A 25104-nucleotide genomic window follows, 5' to 3' on the forward strand; every position below is an offset into this window, starting at 1 on the left:
AATTTTGACATAGACGATAGACTCAAAAAGCTGTAGCAACTCAGCGGGTCAGGCAGCATCCCATGGAGAAAAGGAATAGGTGCCGTTTTGGGTCGAGACCATTCCTTGACCTACTGTGTCTGCTGAATGGTTGACCCATGCAAGTCATTGAGTTTTTCACAGACTTGGACTGCTTTCTCCCTGAGCAGGACATTCTTTATGTGGGGAGCTGCCACGCCAGACATAGCTGTAGCTATTTAGGAGTAGGAAGAGTCTGAAGAAGGGTCTCGTCCCGAAACATCACCCATTCCTTCTATCCAGAGATGCTGCCTATCCCGCTGAGTTACTCCAGCATTTTGCGTCTATATTAGCTATTTTTGGGTATGTTTAGCTCACCAACGTGTTGGTTATTATTCTCTATTAATGGTTTTGAATATTTGAATAAGAGCGTGTACTTTGATGTATATTTTCTCTGATTCTGTTTGCAGCGACAACTTATGGTCATTTGTCACTGATTGTTGTATTCTCTGAGGCAGACAACAATCTTGCTAATTTGAGCAGTTCAATTTATCCCTCAAAGGGCTTTCTTTCATGGTTGCTCTGCGAGGCATGCTTTAATGATCTGTAATTTTACCTCTCATTCAAGATCAGAAATGTTCTGTTTTACTGCAAATTGTCTCCCTCGAGCAGAATCTCAATCAGCTGCTTCTTTTACTGCTTGTCATATGACAAGATGCTACAGGAGTATAAATTGGGGGGGGGGGGATAAAGTTATGTATTTCATAGGAAAAGCAGAAAGTCTGAGTATTTTGTAAATGGTGATGGATTGGTAAATGTTGATATTCAAAGGGTACACCAGCCACTGAAAAGCTACTGTGCAGGCGTAGGGGTAGTTAGGAAGGCAAATGTTCAATAGGAGAACATTTCCCAATAGGGACAAGAGGACTCATTGAGTTCAATACCAGGGGTAAGATGCCGCAATGACATGGAGCTTTGGTGCTACCACACCTTGGTGCATTTTCTACTTCTTGCCAAAAGGTGGATCTACTTTCCATGAAGGATGACAGTGGAGATCCCTAGCTGATGGATTTGTCAGACAGATTGGGTGGGATTTAGAGGAACGACAGATGTGCCCATTGATTATTGGAGTCCTACAACACAGACCATCAAGTTGACGTCAGTACTAATCCCACTTACCAGCGCTTGGCCTAAACAGATTATTTGGTCATTTTAAACAAATGACTATTTGTTGCACATGCCTTTTTAAAGTTTTGAGAGGCATAGATAGGGTAGACAGTCAGAACCCGTTGCTCAAGGTGGAAATATCCGAGACTAGAGGAAATAGCTTTAAAATGAGAGGGGCAAAGGTTAAAGGAAATGTTCGAGGCAAGTTGGGTTTTTTTAACACAGAGGCTGCCAGCTGTGGTGGTGGAGGCAGATATTGTAGTGGTATTTAAGAGGCTTTTAGAGAGATATATACGCTCGTGGAAACAGGCTGATGGACTGTGAGGCTCAGTCATTGATCCAAAGCTGAGGGGGATTTCTGATGCAAGAGGAAGTAAGTGATATAGAGATGATGTGGGAAGATGGTGTTGAAGTTAAAGATCGGGCAGGATCTTGCTGAGTGGTGGAGCAGGCTCGAGAGGTTGCTCTTATATATTTTACTACGTTGCATTTACCACAGACTGCTCTGGAGTGAAATATACTGACAATGTAGAATTTGCACTATGTAGTCATTAGTTTTAGGTGATAATTACACCCATAAATATCCTGCAGATCCTCACCACCATAATGTAACAGGACAATGCTTGTCCTATGTACTGTTTGTGATTGTAAATGCATTTGTTGGTCCTTCAAAGCCACTGCCCTGAGTGAGACAGAACCAACGATGGCTCAGAATGCCTTGCAGTTACATGAAGTTGTGCTACTTGGTAGCAAGTGAGTGCAGTATGGTCATAACATCATGAATAGGAGTAAAATTCCATCATTCTTACTCCACCATTCAATCATGGCTGATCTATCTCTCCCTCCTAACCCCATTCTCCTGCCTTCTCCCCATAACCGCCGACACCTGCACTCATCAAAAATCTATCTATCTCTGCCTTAAAATTATCCACTGACTTGGCCTCCACAGCCTCCTGTGGCAAAGAAATCCACAGATTCACCGCCCTCTGACGAAATAAATCTCTCCTCATCTCCTTCCTAAAAGAGCGTCCTTTAATTCTGAGGCTATGACCTCTAGTCCTAGACTCTTCCACTAGTGGAAACATCCTCTCCATATCCACTCTATCCAAGCCTTTTACTATTCTGTATGTTTCAATGAGGTCCCCCCTCATTCTTCTAAACTCCAGTGGGTACAGGCCCAGTGCCGACAAAACGCTCGTCATAGGTTAACCTACTCATTCCTGGGATCATTCTTGTAAACCTCCTCTGGACCCTCTGCAGAGCCAGCACATCCTTCCTCAGATATGGTGCCCAATATTGCTCACAATATTCCAAATGCGGCCTTACCAGCGCCTTATAGAGCCTCAGCATTACATTCCTGTTTTTGTATACAAAAATTGTAAGCATGCACTGAACACACCGAGTCCTACCACTTACTTCAACACACATTTTTGTATTGCTAGTTAACTCGCATTGATTCTGTTTAATTAGCTTCCTTGTGAAAATCTGTACTGGCACCCGCAATAATTAAATGGCAGGCTGACTCAGAAACAGGCTCGGCAGCAATAAATCCTACACCCTGGACCAAAAATTGACAGCAAAAAAAAAAAAAAAAAATTGTGGAATTAACATGTGCCGCTCAAACTGGCAATAAGTGCATTTCCAAGCCTGACTTTCTGCTCACCAGTGGAAAACTGTAACAGGTCGACTCTTGCATCAGTGATTAGTTTGTTGACCAAACTTTTCCATTCAACATGCAAGGAGGCTATTTGCCCTATTGTCTATGCCTGGTCTCGGAGCAATCCCATCATTCCAGTTCCCCCACATATTTTCATGCAACATGCTCACCCTGTAACATGCTCACTATCATACTCTAATTCCCCCTGCAGCCATCTAAATTAGGTATAATTTCAGAGGCCAGTTAACCTCAAGAAGCTGCACGCCCTTGGGATGTGGGAGGAAACAAGAGCTCCTGGGGCTACCCATCTTGTTAATGAAAGAACGTGCAAACTCCACATTGGCAGTACCTGAGGTCAGGATTGAACCTGGGTGGCTGGAACTGTGAAGCAGCTAGATCAGTAACAATATTCCTGTGTCACTCCCATAGGACCTCTGCTGAGCACAACGAAAATGCAGTCTGAAGAAGGGTCTCAAATCGAAATATTACCCACTGCCTGTCCCGCTGAGTTACTCCAGCATTTTGTGTCTACCTTCGATGTGAACCAGCATCTGCAGTTCCTTCCTACACACAACGTTAACAATGTCTGCTCCCTTTATTGCCACACCTCAGAAGTATATACTGTGTTTCCCGGCAATGAAGACGCGCCTGCGTCGAGGATGCACCCCCATTTTGAGTTGCTACATTTTTTTAAATGGCTGGCGGGACAGGATCAAGGGTTTGGTTTAGTCAGTAGAAAGGAAGATGTGAAACTTCTTCAAGGAGGCAATCTGGACCGGGGAGCCTCCATCTTTGCCTGTCCCACAATGCGCTGTAAGGTTCAGGTCTGAGGGATGGGGACTTCCTGGCTCAGGGAGATCACATAACGGGAAGAGAGAGAGAGAGAGAGCCCAGGTCTGGCGGTTGCACCCAGGTCAACTTGCTTAACCCAGGTCTGGCTGCAGTTCCCAGGTCGGCTGCGTGCCACGGGACTGGCTGCAGCGCCCAGGTCGGCTTGCTTGCCCCAGGTTTGGCTGTGACACCCAGGTCGGCTGCATGCCCCGCGAATGGTTGCAGTTCCCAGGTCAGCTGCATGCCCCGGGACTGGCTGTGACACCCAGGTCGGCTGGCAAGTCTGGCTGTAGCGCCCAGGTCGGCTGCGTGCCCCGGGACTGGCTGCGAAAACGAATTGAAAAAAAAACCCGCCTGCGGGCCGGATCCAGGCCGTAGGTTGCCGACCCCTGTGTTAGGCCTCATTGTGCCCCCCCCCCCCCCCCCCCCCCCCCATGTTTTAAAAGTGATTTAGCCCAAGTCTAACTTTCTTGGCTAACAATCTAGCCTTCGGCCTCCATGACGCAGGTACATTTTCGGGTCTTATTTTAGGGTAAAAAATAGCGTCTTCTTTGCTGGGAAATACGGTAGTCCTAAAGAGAAACAGAGTTCTTTGAGAGATGCCTTAACATGACAAAATAAGAAAATTACACCTTTCATGTCAAGACAGCGTCCCAACCTTTGACTGGCGTCTCATGATGCTGGAATCTTGGAAGAGAAACAAAGTTCGGCAGGAACTCAGCAGGCCAGGCAGTATCTCAGAGAGCCATAGAGTCATACAGCATGGAATCACTGAATTTGCCCACACCGACCAACATGTCCCATCAACACTAGTCCCACTGGCCTGTGTTTGGCCCATATCCTTCTAAAATTATCCTATCCGTCTAAACCAGTGGTTCCCAACCTTTTTTTGGCCATGCCCCACCTAATCACCTCTAAAATCCTGATGCCCCCCCCCATATTTTAGCACGAGCAGACAAAGAAATAATTCTCAGAAAATGGAATTTACTCAAAATAACATCTGAAACATAAACTACATATGTTTACCTGATGCCCCCCTTAAAAATCAAATTGCCCCCCCTGTGGGGCGTACGCCCCACGTTGGGAACCACTGGTCTAAACGTTTCTTAAATGTTATGATTGTACCTGCCTCAACTTCCTCCTCTGGCAGCTTGTTCCATATATCCACCACCCTTTGTGTAAAAACATTACCCCTCCGATTCCTATTAAATCTCCCCCCCCCCCCCCCCCCCCCCCCCCCCCCCTCACCTTAAACTTATGTCCCTGGTTCTTGTTTTCCTACCCTGTTCAAGAGACTCACGATTTTGTACCTGTGACAGATTGAGGAAGGGACCCTTCCTGAAATGTCGTCTGTCCATCTCCCTCCATGCCTGACCTGCATTCAGATTGATGTTGGGTCATCAGATTGAACAAAGGTCCCAATCTGAGTGCCAAGACATTTAATACCTCCTCCCTTTTAATCTAAATGTGCTCTAAAATTTCAACACAGCCGTTCCTGAATTCTCCAGAGGGCGTTGGCGAGGTCTTCTATGAATACATGCCATTTGTTTTCACTTAGGAGTCCTTCAACTAAGTGCCTTTCTCCTAAGTGATCCGCCAGAAACGAAATATTAATTTAAGACTTCACTTATGTCCTCTGGCTTTACCCACAGTGTTCCTCCAGTGGTTTTGTTGTTGTTGCTGTCTGACCTTCTCCTCATCTAGGATTAGGAAGAGCAAGGAATTAGAGGCAACCATGTGTGCAGGAGCGGCTCAACACACTGCACCCCTTGTCCTCCTTGTGGGTGGGTGGATGGGAGGGGACACCTGAAAATCCCAGTTCACTTGAACATTGCTGGGACTCGCTGGGAAAGGTCTTTGCGCATGGGGATTTCTTTGACCTTTGAGCCCCCCGGCATAATCAAGAACGAGCCTCACCCCGGTCATTCACTCCCTCATTCTCCCCTCTCTCATCAGGCAAGAGGTATAGGAGTTTGAAAACGCTCATCTCCAGATTCAGGGACAGTTTCTTCCCAGCTGTTATCAGGCATCTGAACCATCCTATCAACAACTGGACACCGGTCCTGAGCTACTATCTACCTCATTGTAGTCCCATCGGACAATCTGTAAACAGATTTTACTGGCTTTATCTTGCACTAAACATTATACCCTTTATCATGTATCTGCACACTATGGGCGGCTCGATTGTAATCGTGTATCGTCTTTCCGCTGACTGGTTCGCACGCAACAAAAAGCTTTTCACTGTACCCCGTATACGCGACAAACTAGGCCCTTCAGTTCATGGCCCTTCCATCCTGCCTCAAATCTGTTTTTCACATCTCCCGGAAGATGCAAATGCTGGATTCAGAATCCCACAGATTCACCAGCTGATAATTGTGCTCTCCTTTATCCAGTCTGTGAATCTTGTTCCTCCTCTCTCTCTGCATTCTCTCCCCCCTCTCTGTCTCTCTCTCAATCTCTGTCTCAATCTCTCTCTCAATCTCTGTCTCTATCGTTGGAGACAGCGGTGGAGGGTCAGAGCGGTGAGGGCTTGAATCGGGCACGGGGCTTGTTCTCACAGAGACCCAGGACCGTTGGAGACAGCGGTGGAGGGTCAGAGCGGTGAGGGCTTGAATCGGGCACGGGGCTTGTTCTCACAGAGACCCAGGACCGTTGGAGACAGCGGTGGAGGGTCAGAGCGGTGAGGGCTTGAATCGGGCACGGGGCTTGTTCTCACAGAGACCCAGGACCGTTGGAGACAGCGGTGGAGGGTCAGAGCGGTGAGGGCTTGAATCGGGCACGGGGCTTGTTCTCACAGAGACCCAGGACCGTTGGAGACAGCGGTGGAGGGTCAGAGCGGTGAGGGCTTGAATCGGGCACGGGGCTTGTTCTCACAGAGACCCAGGACCGTTGGAGACAGCGGTGGAGGGTCAGAGCGGTGAGGGCTTGAATCGGGCACGGGGCTTGTTCTCACAGAGACCCAGGACCGTTGGAGACAGCGGTGGAGGGTCAGAGCGGTGAGGGCTTGAATCGGGCACGGGGCTTGTTCTCACAGAGACCCAGGACCGTTGGAGACAGCGGTGGAGGGTCAGAGCGGTGAGGGCTTGAATCGGGCACGGGGCTTGTTCTCACAGAGACCCAGGACCGTTGGAGACAGCGGTGGAGGGTCAGAGCGGTGAGGGCTTGAATCGGGCACGGGGCTTGTTCTCACAGAGACCCAGGACCGTTGGAGACAGCGGTGGAGGGTCAGAGCGGTGAGGGCTTGAATCGGGCACGGGGCTTGTTCTCACAGAGACCCAGGACCGTTGGAGACAGCGGTGGAGGGTCAGAGCGGTGAGGGCTTGAATCGGGCACGGGGCTTGTTCTCACAGAGACCCAGGACCGTTGGAGACAGCGGTGGAGGGTCAGAGCGGTGAGGGCTTGAATCGGGCACGGGGCTTGTTCTCACAGAGACCCAGGACCGTTGGAGACAGCGGTGGAGGGTCAGAGCGGTGAGGGCTTGAATCGGGCACGGGGCTTGTTCTCACAGAGACCCAGGACCGTTGGAGACAGCGGTGGAGGGTCAGAGCGGTGAGGGCTTGAATCGGGCACGGGGCTTGTTCTCACAGAGACCCAGGACCGTTGGAGACAGCGGTGGAGGGTCAGAGCGGTGAGGGCTTGAATCGGGCACGGGGCTTGTTCTCACAGAGACCCAGGACCGTTGGAGACAGCGGTGGAGGGTCAGAGCGGTGAGGGCTTGAATCGGGCACGGGGCTTGTTCTCACAGAGACCCAGGACCGTTGGAGACAGCGGTGGAGGGTCAGAGCGGTGAGGGCTTGAATCGGGCACGGGGCTTGTTCTCACAGAGACCCAGGACCGTTGGAGACAGTGGTGGAGGGTCAGAGCGGTGAGGGCTTGAATCGGGCACGGGGCTTGTTCTCACAGAGACCCAGGACCGTTGGAGACAGCGGTGGAGGGTCAGAGCTTACCAAATCCCGTAACGTTCCACACTCCATAGGGAGGGTTTCTGGGGAAGCCGCTGATTGGTGGGAGCAGACTAGAGGAAGCAGCTGATTGGGTGCAACCTCAGGTTAGCATTTCTGCTTTTTGGTTAAAGGTACAGTGATTTAGTAAGGGTACAGTGAGCTAAGGGAGGCTAGGGAAGCGGAAAATCAAAATGTGACAGGAGGATCCAGAATGTGTGAAGATAAAGCTCTAGATGTAAAAGGGGCAAAAACGGAAAGGAAGGGTAGTAAAAATCATCTGAAAGTGCTTTATCTAAATGCGCGGAGTATTCAAAATAAGATAAATGAATTAACGGTGCAATTAAGTATATATAGTTATGATATCGTGGCCATTACGGAGACATGGCTGCAAGGGGATCAGGACTGGGAGTTAAATATAGAGGGGTACTCGACAATTAGAAAAGATAGACAGGAAAGAAAGGGAGGAGGGGTGGCCCTTTTAATAAGGGAGGGAATAACGGCAATGGAGAGGAAGGATATTGCGTTGAAGGATCAGGATAGTGAAACGGCTTGGGTACAGATAGAGAATAACAAAGGGAAAAAAACACTAGTGGGTGTAATTTATAGACCTCCAAATAGCTGTGACGCTGTTAGTCAGAACATAAATCTGCAAATAGTTGACGCATGTAAAAAGGGAACTGCTGTAATCATGGGGGACTTCAATTTTCATATTAATTGGGCAGACCAAACTGGGCAGGGTAGACTAGAGGAAGAGTTTATAGAATGTATTAGAGACGGGTTCCTAGAACAGTATGTCACGGAACCGACAAGGGGGGAGGCAATCTTAGATCTGGTCCTGTGTAACGGGCCACTTGGATAAACATGACTTCATCAGACAGAACCAGCATGGTTTTGTGAAGGGGAAGTCGTGTTTAACGAATCTGCTCGAATTCTTTGAGGAAGTAACAAGCCGAGTGGATAAAGGGGAACCGGTGGATGTGGTATACTTGGACTTCCAAAAGGCTTTTGACAAGGTGCCACATAAGAGACTATTGCTAAAAATAAAAAATTGTGGGATTGGGGGTAATATATTAGCATGGGTAGAGGATTGGCTAACGAATAGGAAGCAGAGAGTGGGGATAAATGGTTCATACTCGGGATGGCAACCGGTAACTAGCGGGGTTTCCGCAAGGGTCGGTGCTGGGACCACAGTTGTTCACAATTTATATAAATGATTTGGAGGAGGGAACCAAGTGTAATATATCAAAATTTGCGGACGATACGAAAATGGGAGGGAAAGTAGGGGATGAGGAGGATAGGAAGAGTCTGCAAAAGGATATAGATAAGCTAGGTGAGTGGGCAACAACTTGGCAGATGAAATTTAATACTAATAAATGTGAGGTCATTCACTTTGGGGAAAAAAATGATAGGGCAAGTTATTTTCTAAATGAGGAGGAGCTGCGTTGTAATGCAACGCAAAGGGATCTAGGGGTATTAGTACATGAATCACTAAAAGTCAGTATGCAGGTGCAGCAAGCAATCAGGAAGGCCAATGGAGTTTTGGCCTTTATTGCTAGGGGGATTGAGTATAAAAACACGGAGGTCTTGCTGCAGCTGTACACGGTATTAGTGAGACCACATTTGGAATACTGTGTACAGTTCTGGGGTCCATACTTAAGAAAGGATGTACTAGCCCTGGAGGCAGTGCAGCGAAGGTTTACAAGATTAATTCCTGCAATGAGGGGATTGACATATGAGGAAAGGTTAAGTAAGCTGGGACTCTACTCTTTGGAGTTTAGAAGAATGAGAGGCGATCTCATTGAAACGTATAAGATCGTGAGGGGCCTTGATCGGGTGGATGCACCGAGGATGTTCCCAATGATCGGGGAGGCTAGAACTAGGGGACATAGTTGCAGAGTGAGGGGGGGCTCTTTTAAAACTGAGATGAGGAAGAACTTCTTCACCCAGAGGGTGGTTAGTTTGTGGAATTCACTGCCCCAGGGAGCAGTGGAAGCAGAAACGTTAAATATATTTAAGTCAAAAATAGATGGTTTTTTAGCTGCCAAGGGGATAAGGGGCTACGGGGAGAGGGCAGGGATATGGACCTAGGTATGGTTAGTATAGTAGACCTGAGTGATCTCCTGGACAAGTGTCGATCGCCTGGATTGGGGTCGGAGAGGAATTTCCCGGATTTTTTTCCCGAATTGGACCTGGGTTTTTATCCGGTTTTTTTGCCTCCCCCAGGAGATCACGCGGTTCTTGGGGTGGAGAGGGGTGATAGCGGTATAAAGGGGAGGGTAGTGTCTTGTGTTCTGTGTCTTGTGTCTACTGTTTGTGGGTAAGTGTGTCTGTTTAGTGTTCAGCCATGAGTGAATGGCGGTGCGGGCTCGACGGACCTGGTGGTCTACTCTCGCACCTACTTTCTATGATTCTATCTCTGGCTCTATCTCTGTCTGTCTCTCTGTCTGTCTCTCTGTCTGTCTCTCTGTCTGTCTCTCTGTCTGTCTCTCTGTCTGTCTCTCTGTCTGTCTCTCTGTCTGTCTCTCTGTCTGTCTCTCTGTCGGTCTCTCTGTCTCTCTCTCTCTGTCTCTCTCTGTCTCTCTCTGTCTCTCTCTCTCTCTCTCTCTCTCTCTCCCTCTCTCTCTCTGGCACTCTCTCTCTCTTCCACCCTCTCTGTACTATCCCCCTCTTTTGCTCTCTCTTGCTCGCTCTCTTTCTATTTCTCCCTCTTGCTCTCTTTCTTGCTTTCTTCCCTCTCTCTCTTCCTCTCACTCTCTTTCTCTTTCTCTTCCACTTTCCCTCTCTCTTGCTTCCTCTCTCCCCCTTTCCTCACCTCCCCCAACTCAGCTCTCTGTATGTTGCTGTCTTTCCCTGCGCATTACCATTTAATAATCCGTATATAGACGTTGGCCCTGCCTTTGAGGCAATTCTGTTAGTTCCGGTCCGACAATGATGGGTTCTGCCCTGAAGCTTTGCACACACAGCCGGGGCTGGCGTCCAGCACAGTTCTGAGGGAGTTCCGCACCGTCAGAAGTGCCATCCTTCGGTCGATACTTTAAACTGAAGCCTTGTCTGGACATAAGTCACTGTGGTGCAATGCAAAGAAGTGCCGAGCAATTTATTTCCAGGGTCCTGATCAAAATTTGTCCTCCTGTTACCATCACAAAAAAAGATATTCCTACTTGTTGTTGATCGTGAGATCTTGCAGGGTGGCCAATGGGTTCAGTCCTAGTGTGGATGGAGGTCGTTTGGCCCATCACATCCATGCCAAGTGGCAACAATCTAGTGAGGTAAACCCTAGAGAGATGCAATGAGATTGCAGATGCTGGGATCTTGAGCAAAATACCAAGTGCTGGGGGAACTCAGCAGGTCAGGCAGCATCTGTGGAGGGAAATGGATGGACGACATTTCTTACAAAATGAATCCTGCTTTCCCACTGCTGGTCCACAGCCCCCACACACATTATGATGCATCAAGCGCTCAACCATATAAGGATATCACAAGAGTTTCTACCTCCGCCTCTTCTCTCAGACATTCAGACTGAGTTTGCTCCCATCCACTTTAATCTCCTTCATCACAGTGACTCCATTTCTAAAACACTTAATGCTTTCTGCATGTCATTCTAGGATGTCATGTGATGCACTCTCTGGATGTAAGTGCTTTCTTTTTTAATCTAACCATTAAATATTAACTGTTTTCTCAATTCCCTGCATCTCAACCCACATCCATTTAAATACTCTTTAATTTTAGTGCTCCCTGTCCCCGAAGATTAATGAGCTGAACAATCCTGCCTCCTTCCAGGATCTTACAGAGATGGATGAGCCCATTTTTAGACGGAATTTGGCTTGTGCAGGCTATGTAGTGACACTTGACCCAAGCAGATGGAGATCAGATGATCAAACTGTTCCTCAGCTGTTGAAATGGCAGAGTTTCAGTGTTAGTCAGTGAAGCTCATCCTTTTTAGGCAACTATCGCCCATGGCACAGAGGCAGGGGATCCAAGATATTACTCAGTCCTGAACACACACTGATGAGACGGTGATCATGCATGATGTTCTCCTGGGTCTGGTTCGGCAGAGAGACGGCATGGATCACTCAGAGGTAACTCTTCATTATTGCAACATTGGCACTGTCTGGGTAGCTTGTGCTGTGGGAGAGGTTTATCGCGACTCTGCCTGGATCCCAGGGTATTAGCGATGAGACGTTGGACAAACTTGGATTGGTTTCTCGGGGGAGTGTCGGTGGTTAAATGGAGATGCGACACAGGTTTATAAGACTGTGAGAGGAACAGACAGCGTGGATAGTCAGAACCTTTTTTCCGGGTGCATGTGTCAAAGACGAGGGTATCGGTTTAAAGTCGGAGGGGAAGTGTAAAGGAGGTCTGCAGAGCAAGTTTTATTTAAATACAAAGAATAGTGAAAATTGCTGCCAGAGGTTGTGGTGGAAGCAGATATGAGAGTGGCGTTTAAGAGGCTTTTGGATAGGCACATGGATATACAGGGAATGGAGGGATATGGGTCATGTGGAGGCTGAGGAGATTAGTTTAGTTTGGCATCATATTTGGCGCAGACGCTGAGCCGAAGGGCCTGTTCCTTGTAGAGTGTTCATTCCCTTAGTTCACCTATCCATGTATCTGGCCCCTCCTGGGGGTAGGGGTGGGGCAAGAGATGGGGGTAGGGGTGGGGCAAGAGGTGGGGGTGGGGGTAGGGGTACAGGTGGGGGTAGAGGTGGGGCAAGAGCTAGCTAGTGAGGGGTGGATACAGGTGAGGAGGGCTTGATTGATAAATAATAGCTAGATGTTGAAGGGAAGAGTGGAGAGTGATAAGAGGACAGAAGGTGATAAATGGACAATAAAAGGCAATAGATTTTGTAATCTAATAGCAAAAGAAGGTGCAGCGTGGAACTGAATGAGGCTGGTAGCATATGGGAGTCACAGAGCGAGGGGAAAGGTGAGGTGTAGCGGAGGGAAGGGGATCCAATGGAAGGATTGTATGGGTGATGGGCACATGTAGTTGGGATGAGGGGTGGAGGAAACTGGGTGATAGGGGGCTGGAGGGTTGGAGGGTTGGAAGAAGGGTGTGTATGAGAGGAAGGGAGAGAGGATGTGTGGATTCAATGTTCATGCCATTCGGTTGCAGACTACCCAGGTGGAATATGTGTTAATGTTTGTCCTCGCTCCAGCAGTGGAAGTGCTCATAGGCAGATGGATTGGTGTGGGAATGCACACCTCCAGATTCCAGGGACAGTTTCTTCCCAACTGTTATCAGGCAACTGAACCATCCTACCAACAAATAGAGGGCAGTCCTGAACTACTACTTACCTCATTGGTACCCTAGGACTATCTTTGATCAGACTTTGCTGGCTTTACCTTGCACCAAACGTTATTCCCTTATCATGTATCTGTACACCGTAAATGGTTCAGTTGTAATCATGTATTGTGTTTCCGCTGACTGGATAACACATAACAAAAGCTTTTCACTGTACCTCGGTACACATGGCAATAAACTAGACTGAAGGAGAACTAATATGGCGGGCAACCAGGAGATCTAGATGGGCCACAGCGGACAGAGCACCAGTGCTTGGCAAGGTGGCTGCGTAAGCAATCTGCAAATTGTCTCACTGATGTTGAGGAGGCCACATTGAGAGCACCAAATGCAATAGAGGAGATTGGAGGAGGTGGACATGAACATCTGTCTCCCCTGGAAGTGCAGCGTGAGTCCTTGGATGGAGGTGAGGGTGGAGATGGAGAGACATGTGTGGCATCTGCTACAGTCGCCAGGGGAAGGGTCTGGGGAGGAAGAGAGATGGGTGGGGAGGGATGTGTGAGCCAGGAGATCACTGAAATAGTGGTCCTTGCGGAAAGCAGAAAGGTTTAGGGAGAGGAAGATACGTCTGGGCATGAGGTTACAGTTATGGATGGCGGATATGTCAAAGAATGATGTTTAAGAAGGAACTGCAGATGCTGGAAAATCGAAGGTAGACAAAAAGGCTGGAGAAGCTTAAAGAATGATGTGCTGGTTTGGAAACGTGTGGGGTGAAAGGGAAGGACTAAGGAAACTACCGCTGCCCTGCCTGGGAGGAGGTGGGGAGAGAGTGGAAGCATGGAAAATGAGGAAATGTGGCTGAGGGCTCCATCAACCACAGCGAAGGGGAAGCAGTGTTTGCTGAAAAGGAAGATATCCTGGAGTGGAAAGCCTCAACTCGAGAACAGATGTTGTGGAGATGGAGATGGGGAAACTGAAGGGCCTGTCCCACGAGCATGCGACTCCATGCGGCAAGCGCGACCTAAAGCCCGCAGCCACCTCGACGGCGTACACACGGAGATCGAGTGAGTGACGTGAAGTTCGAGCGAAGTCCGACGGACGTACGGCGTCGAGGCGGTGGGCACGGCGTCAAGGAGGCTGCGGGCCGGCTGGCCGTTGCCGCACGGTATTTTTGAACCCAGTCAGTTTTTCGGAGCCCCGCGCGATGTCGGGACCAGCTCCGCACAACTCCATACGGCTCCGGCGATCGAAGTGGGACCAGCCCCGCGAGGCCGTACGGCTCAAGCGACCACGTTAGATCGCGCTCGCTGCATGCAGGCGCATGCTGGAGGGACCGGCCCTTTAGGTCGCGCTTGCTGCATGGGTTTCGCATGCTCGTGGGATAGGCCCTTGAGAGAAAGGGGTGGCATCCTTACAAGAGCCACACGGAGTTTGTGCGTTCTCCCCGTGACCGCGTGGGTTTGGTTTCCTCCCACACTCCAAAGATGTACAGGTTTGTAGGTTAATTAGCTTGGTTTTGTATACTTGTCATAAGGGTAAATTGTCACTAGTGTGTGTAAGCTTGTGTTAATGTGCGGGGATCGCTGGCCGGTGCGGACTCGGTGGGCCGAAGGGCCTGTTTCCGCGCTGTATCTCTAAAATAAACTAAACTAAACCAAAGCTGGGTGTGCGGAGTAGTCAAGGTAGTTGTGGGAGTCAGTAAACTTGTGGTGAAGTTTCTGAAGGGTTTTTTTCAGCACTGCATGACTGACATAATTAAAAAAAATCTTCCCTCCCATTGAATAATCTTGGAAAACGATGTAGAAAATCTATGTATTTTTAATAAAGTCCAGGTTTCCTCTCAGATGGGAGTTCAAAGCTCCAACTGACGTGTCAAAGACACCAGGGAGAAGTTTGGGCTGAAAGTCTTTCCTCTAATCCCTGCCTCTCGACGATCTACAGTATTTCAGGCAGAAACACAGGCAGGAAGGAATGGAAAAACTGCAGATGCAGTGAATCTAAAATAAAAACAGAAAACGCTGGAAATATTCAGGTCAGGTCGCATGTGTGGGAGGAGAAATAGAGTTAATGTTTCAGGGAACTTTTGTCAGATTTGGTGAATGTTGGAAATGAAACAGGTTTTGTTGCAGAACAAGTGGGTGGGAAGGTTTGGGTATAACTCAATGGGACGGGCAGCATCTCTGGAGAATGTGTCATACCCATGTTCTCCAGCTGCTGAGTTACTCCAGCACTTTGTGTCTTTTTTTTGTAAACCAGAATCTGCAGTTCCTTGTATCTACATAGAACAGCAGAGCACAGGAACAGTCCCTTCAGCCTGTGCCGAACATGATGGCATTAATCTCCTGTGCCTGCACGTGATCGATATCCCTCCATTCCCTGCATATCATTCTGCCAATCTAAATGCCTCTTAAACATCTCTATCATATCTACTCCTAGGCACTCAGCTCTCTGCAAAAAAAAAAACGTACTTGCCCTCCACAGTCTTAGAATAAAGGGGAAGCCATTTAAGACTGAGGTGAGAAAAAACGTTTTCACCCAGAGAGTTGTGAATTTGTGGAATTCCCTGCCACAGAGGGCAGTGGAGGCCAAGTCACTGGATGGATTTAAGAGAGAGTTAGATAGAGCTCTAGGGGTTAGTGGAATCAAGGGATATGGGGAGAAGGCAGGCACGAGTTATTGATTGGGGACAGTCAGCCATGATCACAATGAATGGCGGTGCTGGCTCGAAGGGCCGAATGGCCTCCTCCTGCACCTAGTTTCTATGTTTCCATGCACATCTCATTTAAACATTTCCATTCTGCCTTGAAAGCCATGCCCTCTACTCTATGACTATTCCACCATTGAAGAAGGGGAACGTTCTACTCTATCCATGCCTCTCATCATTTATACTTCTATCAAGTCTCCCCCTAACCTCCATTGCTCCAGAGAAAACAATCTAAATTTGTTATTCCTTATAGTTAATACCCTCTAATCCAGACAGCATTCTGGCAAACCTCTTCTGCACCCTCCCCTAAAGCCTCCACATTCCTTCCTGCAATGGAACTGCACATTAATGTTTTAAATGCGGCCTAAGCAAAGCCTAACCAGACTTCCTGACTCATACTCAATATCTCGACTGATGAAGGCAAGCAGACCACACGCTTACCACCCTATCTACTTGTTTTGCTACTTTTAGGGAGCTGTAAATTTGGACCCCAAGATCCCTCTGTACATCAATGCAATTAACTGTACACTTCCCCCTTACATTTGATTTCCCACAGTTCAACCACTCACACTTGCTCAGATTACATTCTATCTGCCATTTCTCCACCCATATCTGTAGCTGATCTATATCCTGGTGTATATTTTGAAAGGCCTCCTCACTCGGCTTTTGGTTAGGCTGCATATGGTTAGGCTAGTTTCGCTTGGTTTGCTTAGGAGACAAGTGCTTTGTGGTTTGGCCAGGACATTATGAGCCAACATGTTCCTGTGCATACTGTACTGTTCTATCTTCAATGTGAACAAATCCATCAACATTGGTGTTGTCTGCAAGCTTACTAACCAACACCTCTACATTGACGCCCAAATCATTTTTACTCATCACATCATCCAAGTCACTTATATGTATCACAACAACAGTCCCAGCTCTGATCCCTGCTGAACACGACTGGTCATAGACTTCCAGCCAGAATGATGCCCTTCACCACTACTCCCTGTCTTCCATGGATAAGCCAGTTCTGAATTCAATCTACCAAGTACCGTGGATTCCTCGCACCTTAATCTTTTGGATCAGTGCATCATGTGACTCTTTACCAGATGCCTTCCTAAAATCCATGTCGACAACATCTACTGCCCTACCCTCATCAATCGCTTTGCTCAAAATAACTCAATCAAGTGGCCTGCCGTGTGTCGAAAGCCAAGCTGACTGTCCCTAGTTAACTGATTCTCATACAAATGCGAATAAATCCCATCTCAAAGAATCCTCTCCAACAGCTTCCCTACCTCTGATGTGAGGCTCACCGGCCTTGAATTTCCTGGATTATCTCCATTTCCCTTCTTAAACAACGTACAATGTCTGTCTCTGATATACTCACATATTTCATTTTCTCTGACATATCAATTTCTCGGTAATCCTTTGCTGAACTAAAAAGCACTCCCAGGCCTCCGGTTTACTGTTTCCCCGTCAGCTTTCTTACTTAGACTTCATACCATCTGCACTTTCGCATGTAAATGGAACGAGCTGTACTGTCTGACTGCTTTAGGGGGAAGGAGATGGGTAAAAGCTCCAGTCCACATGGGCAGAGGGCTCAGCACTAAAGGCACATTAATGGTTTCCAGGACCAAAAAATAAAATCCGCCCATGCTGCCCGATGTTCATGTGTAGGAAGGAACTGCAGATGCTGGTTTACACCAGAGTCCAGTCTGAAGAAGGGTCTTGACCCGAAACATCACCCATTCCTTCGCTCCAGAATTGCTGCCTGTCCCGCTGAGTTACTCCAGCATTTGTGTCTATGCCCATATTCATGTTTGATGCAGGTGTAAATTCACAACAGTTATCTTGGCAGTCTTGGACGATGTTGAGTTTAGTTTAGGAAGGAACTGCAGATGATGGTTTTACACTGAAGATAGATACAAAATGCTGGAGTAACTCAGTGGGTCAGGCAACATCTCTGGAGAAAAGGAATAGGTGACGGTTCGGGTCTGAAGAAGGATCTCGAACCGAAACATCACCTATTTGGGATTGGACAGGCTAGATGCAGGAAGATTGTTCCCGATGTTGGGGAAGTCCAGGACAAGGGGTCACAGTTTAAGGATAAAGGGGAAATCCTTTAGGACCGAGATGAGAAAAACATTTTTCACACAGAGAGTGGTGAATCTCTGGAACTCTCTGCCACAGAAGGTAGTTGAGGCCAGTTCATTGGTTATATTTAAGAGGGCGTTAGATGTGGCCCTTGTGGCTAAAGGGATCAGGAGGTATGGAGAGAAGGCAGGTACAGGATATTGAGTTGGATGATCAGCCATGATCATATTGAATGGCGGTGCAGGCTCGAAGGGCCGAATGGCCTACTCCTGCACCTATTTTCTATGTTTCTATTTCTTTTCTCCAGAGATGCTGCCTGACCCGCGGAGTCACTCCAGTACTTTGTGTCTAGTTGAGTTTAGTTTAGATTAGTTTAGTTTAGTTGCCATGATGATATGATATAAGAATCACAACAGATAGTTGATCCCGCTGAGTTACTCCAGCTTTTTGTGTCTATTTTAGATAGTTGAAGATACTGTGGTGGAGAAAACAGCACCACAGATCCACAAGACATAGATAACCAGCGGACCACTGTATCTACTGTGGGGAACAAAGCAGTTGAATCTCAACATGTAAACACCCAGCAGACAGTTGTGGCCACTGTGACAAGGGAAAAACACACACAGCTGAACCACAAGAGAATCAAAACCTGCAGACAGCTGAACCTCTTCATGTCAAATCCCCGACGACAACTCTAAATTGTTTTCACCCGTTGTGAAAAATCCCCAGCAAACTGAAGCCCATCCTTGCATTCGCATGAACCTCATCCCTTGAAAATCTAGGTGGCAGCTGATAATAACCCAGCCAATAGCCAAATCCAAGGATATAAAAAACAGCAGACATCAGAATCCATTCTTTCTTACCTTCTCTCTAACTACAGTTCTCAATTTCTCTCTGTCATTCTCGCTCTCTCTCTCTCTCTTTTACTCTTCCTCTCCTCTCTACCTCTCGCTGTCTGTCCCTCATTCTCTCAATATCCCCTCTTCATTGTCTCTATTTCTCTCCTTCTCTTTCCACTCCTTCTCCCTCCTTCTCTCTCCATCTCTCCTCCTTCTCTCTCCTCTCCTCTCCTCTCTCCTCTCTCTTGCTCCTCCTCTCTCTCCTTTCCTCTTACTCTCCTCTCTACCTCTTGCTGTCTGTGCTTCATTCTCTCTATCTCCTTCACACTCTCTCCCTCCCTCTTTCCCCCTCTCTCCCCCTCTCTCCCCTCCCCCTCTCTCCCTCTCTCTCCGTCTGTCCTTCTCTCTCTCCTCTCCCTCTCTCTCCTTCTTTCGCCTTCCTCTCTCTCCTCTCTCTCTCTCTCTCTCTCTCCTCCCTCTCACCCCCTCTCGCTCCCCCATCCTTTCTCTCTCTCTCTCACCCCCTTCTCTTCCTCTCGCTCTCTCTCTCCCTCACCTTCCTCCCCCTCTCGCTCCTCTCCTCTCCCCCCTCTGTCTTTTCTTTCTTGCCTCTACCTCACTGTCTGTCCCTCATTCTCTCTATACCCCTTCTCGATCTCTCCCCCCCTCTCTCTCTTCTTCCTCCTCTCCTCTCTTCTCTCACTGTCTATCCCTCATTCTCACACTATCCTCTATCCTCCCTTCACACTCTCTCGCTCTCTCTCCTCTCTCCTTTCTCTTTCTCCTCTCGCTCTTTCACTTCATTCTCTCTCTCCCCTCTCTCTCTGTCTCTTTCTCCTCTGCTCTCTCCTCTCTCTCCTCTCTCTCTATTCTCTCTCTATTCTCTCTCTTCTCTCTCTCCTCTCTCTCTCCTCTCCCCTCTCTCTCCTCTCCCCTTCCTCTCTCTCTCCTCTCCCGCTCCTCTCTCCTCTCACGCTCTCCTTTCTCCTCTCTCTCTCTCTCTCTCTCCTTTCTCTCTCTCTTTCACCCCTCCAGCAACATTCCTCAGCAGCTGACTGCCAGCCAGGGAAGCCACACTCCTCGACAGCAACATGTTGCAAAGTTGTGTGTGTGTGTGTGTGGTTTTGTGCAGGCAGGCTGGGGCTTGTGTCTCTCTTTGCTGGGTAGCGTTACCTATTTTGGCATTCGTGCTCGGACAATCACTGCAAGTTTTTAAATGGTAAGTCGCTGTTTATTTTCGCAAATAACGATTCTCTCTTGTGGTTGGAATTCCTGACCTTTTGATTATTCTCGTTATGAGACTTGACCTGTGTTGGGAAAATTACAGGGAGGAAGGGCAATCAGTACCAGATGGGGCTACCAGTCCCCTATTGGAACAAGAACTAGCCTCTCATACCAGTCTCTACCCCATCGACTCCATTTATACTTCCAGCTGCCTCGGGAAAGCAGTCAATATAATCACGGAACGATCACACCTCAGCCATTCCCCCCTTCTCCCCTCTCCCATTGGGCAGAAATTTGCAAGCGCCCACCACTAGATTTAAGAACAGCTTCTCCACAGTTCTCAGACTACTGAATGGACCTCTCATCTGCTCAGGATGTATTCCCGATCTCCCAATCTACCATATTAAAGTCCATGCACTTTTTATACCTGCACTTTATCTGTAGTTTGGTTTAGAGATACAGCGCAGAAAAAGGCTTTTCAGCCCACCGAGCCCGCGCCCCCACCGAGTCCGCACCCCCACCGAGTCCGGGCCCCCACCGAGTCCGTGCCCCCACCGAGCCCGGGCCCCCACCGAGTCCGCACACCACCGAGTCCGCGCCCCCACCGAGTCCGTGCCCCCCACGAGCCCGTGCCCCCCACCGAGTCCGTGCCCCCACCGAGTCCGTGCCCCCACCGAGTCCGTGCCCCCCACCGAGTCCGTGCCCCCACCGAGTCCGTGCCCCCACCGAGTCCCGCCCCCACCGAGCCCGCGCCCCCACCGAGTCCGAGCCCCCACCGAGTCCGTGCCCCCACCGAGTCCGTGCCCCCACCGAGTCCGTGCCCCCACCGAGTCCGTGCCCCACCGAGTCCGTTGCCCCCCACGAGTCCGCACCCCCACCGAGTTCCGGGCCCCCACGAGTTCCGGGCCCCCACCGAGTCCCCCGCCCCCACCGAGTCCGTTGCCCCCACCGAGTCCGTGCCCCCACGAGTCCCGCCCCCACCGAGTCAGTGCCCCCACGAGTCCCCGCCCCCACCGAGTCCGTGCCCCCACCGGTCCGTGCCCCACGAGTCCCGCCCCCACCGCGTCCGTGCCCCACCGAGTCCCCCGCCCCCACGAGTCCGTGCCCCCACCGAGTCCGTGCCCCACCGAGTCCGTGCCCCACCGAGTCCGTTGCCCCACACGAGTCCGTGCCCCCACACGAGCCCGCGCCCCCACCGAGTCCGTGCCCCCACCGAGTCCGGGCCCCCACCGAGTCCGCTCCCCCACCGGTCCGTGCCCCACCGAGTCCGTTGCCCCCACACGAGTCCCCGCCCCCACCGAGTCCGTGCCACCACCCGAGTCCGTGCCCCACCCCGAGTCCCCGCCCCCACCGAGCCCGCTCCCCCACCGAGTTCCCCGCCCCCACCGAGTCCGTCCCCCCCGAGTCCGTGCACCCACCGAGTCCGTGCCCCCGAGTCCACGCCCCCACCGAGTCCGTTGCCCCCACCGAGTCCGTGCCCCCACCGAGTCCGTGCCCCACCGAGTCCCAGCACCCCACCGAGTCCGTGCCCCCACCGAGTCCGCACCCCCACCGAGTCCGTGCCCCCACCGAGCCCGCGCCCCCCACCGAGTCCGTGCCCCCACCGAGTCCCCGCCCCCACCGAGTCCGTGCCCCCACCGGAGTCCGTGCCCCCCAACGAGTCCGTGCCCCACCGAGTCCCCGCCCCCCCCGAGCCCGCTCCCCCACCGAGTCGAGCACCCCACCGAGTCCGTTGCCCCCACCGAGTCCGTGCCCCACCGAGTCCACGCCCCCACCGAGTCCGTGCCCCCACCGAGTCCGTGCCCCACCGAGTCCGTGCCCCCACCGAGTCCGTGCCCCCACCGAGTCCGCACCCCCACCGAGTCCGGCCCCCACCGAGTCCGGGCCCCCACCGAGTCCGCTCCCCCACCGAGTCCGCGCCCCACCGAGTCCGGGCCCCCACCGAGTCCGTGCCCCCACCGAGTCCGCACCCCCACCGAGTTCCGCACCCCCACCGAGTCCGCTCCCCCACCGAGTCCGCTCCCCCCCACCGAGTCCGAGCCCCCACCGAGTCCGCGCCCCCAACCGTGTCCGCGCCCCCACCGAGTCCTCGCCCCACCGAGTCCGTGCCCCCACCGAGTCCGAGCCCCCACCGAGATCCGGGCCAACCAGCGATCCCTTCACACTAACACTATCCTACACACACCAGGAACATTTACAATTTTACCAAGCCAATTAATCTACAAACCTGTACGTCTTTGGAGTGTGGGAGGAAACCGGAGCTCCCGGGGAAAACCCACGCAGGGCACGGGAAGAACGTGCAAACTCCGTACAGACAGCACCCGTAGTCAGGATGGAACCCGGGCAGCAACTCTACCACTGCGCCACCGTGCCGCCCTGTATATTGTAACAAGGTGTAATACACTGACTTGTTTGAGAGACTCGCCGCTGGTGCGTGAGATTTTCATTGTGTGCTGTACCGATCTGAGCCGTAATTAAAAGGGCGACTGGGCCCCACATGAAAGGCAGGTTCAGGGGTACAGGTCAAATGCACAATTCTCTGGCGCTGTAAGGCAGCAACTCTACTGCTGTGCGACCGTGTTGTAACGCTATCTTCTGCACTCTCTTTATTTTCTCTTCTGCACTACCTGTGGTACTCATGTACAGTGTGATTTGTCTAGATAGCAGGGGCAAAAAAAGTTTTTCACTTGGTATCTTGGTACATGTGATTGCAATAATAAACCAAACCAAATGAGACTGATGTTGGTTAGACCACACCAACAGCTCAGAGAGCAGTCCTGGACCCAGCAGCTTAGCCACATACTTTGCTGCCGATGGGAGTACAGCAGGGGATCATCCAAATTACTCCTGGATTCTGAGAGTCAAACTATGTGGAAAACTAAGGTGACTAGAGTTATATTTTTTGTAACTTTAAATGGGTGATTTGATCATCATTCCCTATATACTGGGAATAATCGGCAGCTAGCTGGTTGTACTGTTGTAGTCAATAGACAATAGGTGCAGGAGTAGACCATTCGGCCCTTCGAGCCAGCACGCCATTCAATGTGATCATGGCTGATCATCCTCAATCAGTACCCCGTTCCTGCCTTCTCCCCATATCCCCTGACTCCGCTATTTTTCAGAGCCCTATCTAGCTCTCTCTTGAAAGCATCCAGAGAACCTGCCTCCACTGCCCTCTGAGGTAGTGCTGGAAACATGGTCAACAGTCAGAGTGAAGTCAGGAGCACCTCTACTGACATAACATTTTCCACAGAACTTTCTTCCACAAACTGAAATCAGTACCAAATCAACCGTCAATTATTGGAGCAAGGTTCCTCAATATAATCTCATGTTCCGAAGGTTTTTTTGCAATTACAGTAAAACTCCAATAATCAACCTGCTGGACTTTAATATGCGTACGAGCAGATTCTCTGGACAATTGGATGTCATCGGGTTTATATCCCACATGCTTTTGTCTCTCTTCTTTCTTCTTCATCACACGTTGATGTAACGTTTTTTTTTAGGAACCCCGTAAGGTCGAAGGAAGACTAAGAAGCAGTGCCATAACATGCACTGTCCAATTCGTAAGGGGTTGGACAGGCCAGATGCAGGAAGATTGTTCCCGATGTTGGGGAAGTCCAGAACAAGGGGTCACAGTTTAAGGAAATCTTTTAGTACCGAGATGAGAAAAACATTTTTCACACAGAGAGTGGTGAATCTCTGGATCATATTGAATGGCGGTGCAGGCTCGAAGGGCCGAATGGCCTACTCCTGCACCTATTTTCTATGTTTCTATGTTTCTATGCGTAAAGAGAGAATGGGGAACAGGGCCCCACCTATTTTAAAGGACGTGTGGACAAAATGGACCCCGTGAGTTTAAAGAGAGTGTGAGAAGTAGGGACTTATTGCGATAAAGGGAGTGCAGGAAACAACCTGGTAAATCAATGCTGAACCATTGGGACATCGGAACATCGGTTGCCAGATTATCTGACTTTTACAACATTTCATTTGCAGATCCATTAGATATACTCACGGATAGGTAACATTGCATTTAAAATACCTGCCAGAGGCAATTCACAAACTCCACTGCACCATAATTTGGAAATTAAAATGCTGGTCTCTCCATCTCCCTTTCCCCTGATTCTCAGTTTGAAGCAGGGTCTTGACCCGAAACGTCACCAATTCCTCTTCTCCAGAGATGCTACCTGACCCGCTGAGTTACTCCAGCTTCGGTTTAAACCAACTTCTGTAGTTCCTTGTTTAAGAAGGAACTGCAGATGCTGGAAAATCGAAGGTAAACAAAAATGCTGGAGAAACTCAGCGGGTGAGGCAGCATCTATGGAGCGAAGGAAATAGGCAATGTTTCTGGCCAAAACGTTGCCTATTTCCTTCGCTCCATAGATGCTGCCTCACCCGCTGAGTTTCTCCAGCATTTTCTGTCTACCATCTGTAGTTCCTTCCTACACTGCTGGTCTTTTGTCTTTTGTTTCACCATTCCAGCCAAGTTAACTGGAAGGCGTGGCACTTTCACTTGCAGAAATGTGAGCTGAGCAGGATTAATTTGCCTACTCTTGTTTTCTTCTGTAAAAATGCAAAGATCAAAGATAACCAGTGATTAATATTGTTCCTATTTCCCTCTAGGACTTTATGCGTTTGAACCAATACCAGCTGAAGACTGAAATTGGAAAGGTAAATAGCAGCTGGTGTTTTGATGTTGCAACTCCGTTCTAAGTAACTGTATGAATTGGGAAGCCATGCCCTTCCTCATTGTCAGAGGTGGATCTTTTCCCATGGATGTTTTCAGGGACTGAATGGATTCTTATAGTCATAGAGGCAAAAATAAGGAAACAGGTCCTTCAGCCAAATCATCCATGCCGACCAAGATGACTCATCCAAGCTACTCCCATTTGTCCATGCCTGCCCATATCCCTCTAAACCTTTCTTATTCATGTACCTATCCAAATATCTTTTAAACGTTGCTATTGAAACTATTTCCTCTGTAGGCTCGTTCCATGCACCCACCACCCTGTGTGTGAAAAATGGCATTTTCCTCAAACATCGTAGATACATTTGTCTTTCATTCTCAACATTCTAATGTTCAGGGTGCTGATGCTTTGCTGAGGTTTCCCGCCAGTGGACTCCCGGCAACAGGGTCAGAGGTCGGATGCCTGTAATTAATGTGTCTTCAGAGCTGAATCTTGAGTAGCTGCAGGGAGGGAGGGGAGGAATCCTCACATTGAGCAGGGGTGAGCTTTCACCTTGGAAAGCTGCCCCAGATCACCCGTCAACCCCAATATAACAGGTCACAAAATGTTTAAAGCCGTTCTTGATTTAGGCTTCAAACCAAGGCAGGCCAATCCACCGGCAATTGGTGGTATCATTCTTCCCTACACCTTGTCTGTCACTTGGACATAATCCTTGCCCAAGACGCAGCATCTTTAAAA

At 49.7% G+C, this 25104-nt stretch overlaps 1 protein-coding gene across 5 annotated transcripts in view; it reads left to right on the top strand.

Annotated features, from left to right (window-relative positions):
- The window catches only part of camkk1 (calcium/calmodulin dependent protein kinase kinase 1), a 125413-nt gene that overhangs the window by 58282 nt on the left and 42027 nt on the right, over nt 1-25104 (top strand). For 3 of the 5 annotated variants that reach the window (XM_033045922.1, XM_033045924.1, XM_033045923.1), the window contains one exon: nt 24302-24349. In XM_033045922.1, coding sequence (XP_032901813.1) covers nt 24302-24349 — 48 coding nt within the window. Of the gene's footprint in view, nt 1-11477; nt 11676-19512; nt 19677-24301; nt 24350-25104 lie in introns of those variants that run through there. The other 2 variants (XM_033045925.1, XM_033045926.1) reach the window with 2 other exon arrangements.

Source organism: Amblyraja radiata, chromosome 28 (assembly GCF_010909765.2).
Source record: "Amblyraja radiata isolate CabotCenter1 chromosome 28, sAmbRad1.1.pri, whole genome shotgun sequence".
NCBI lineage: Eukaryota > Metazoa > Chordata > Chondrichthyes > Rajiformes > Rajidae > Amblyraja > Amblyraja radiata.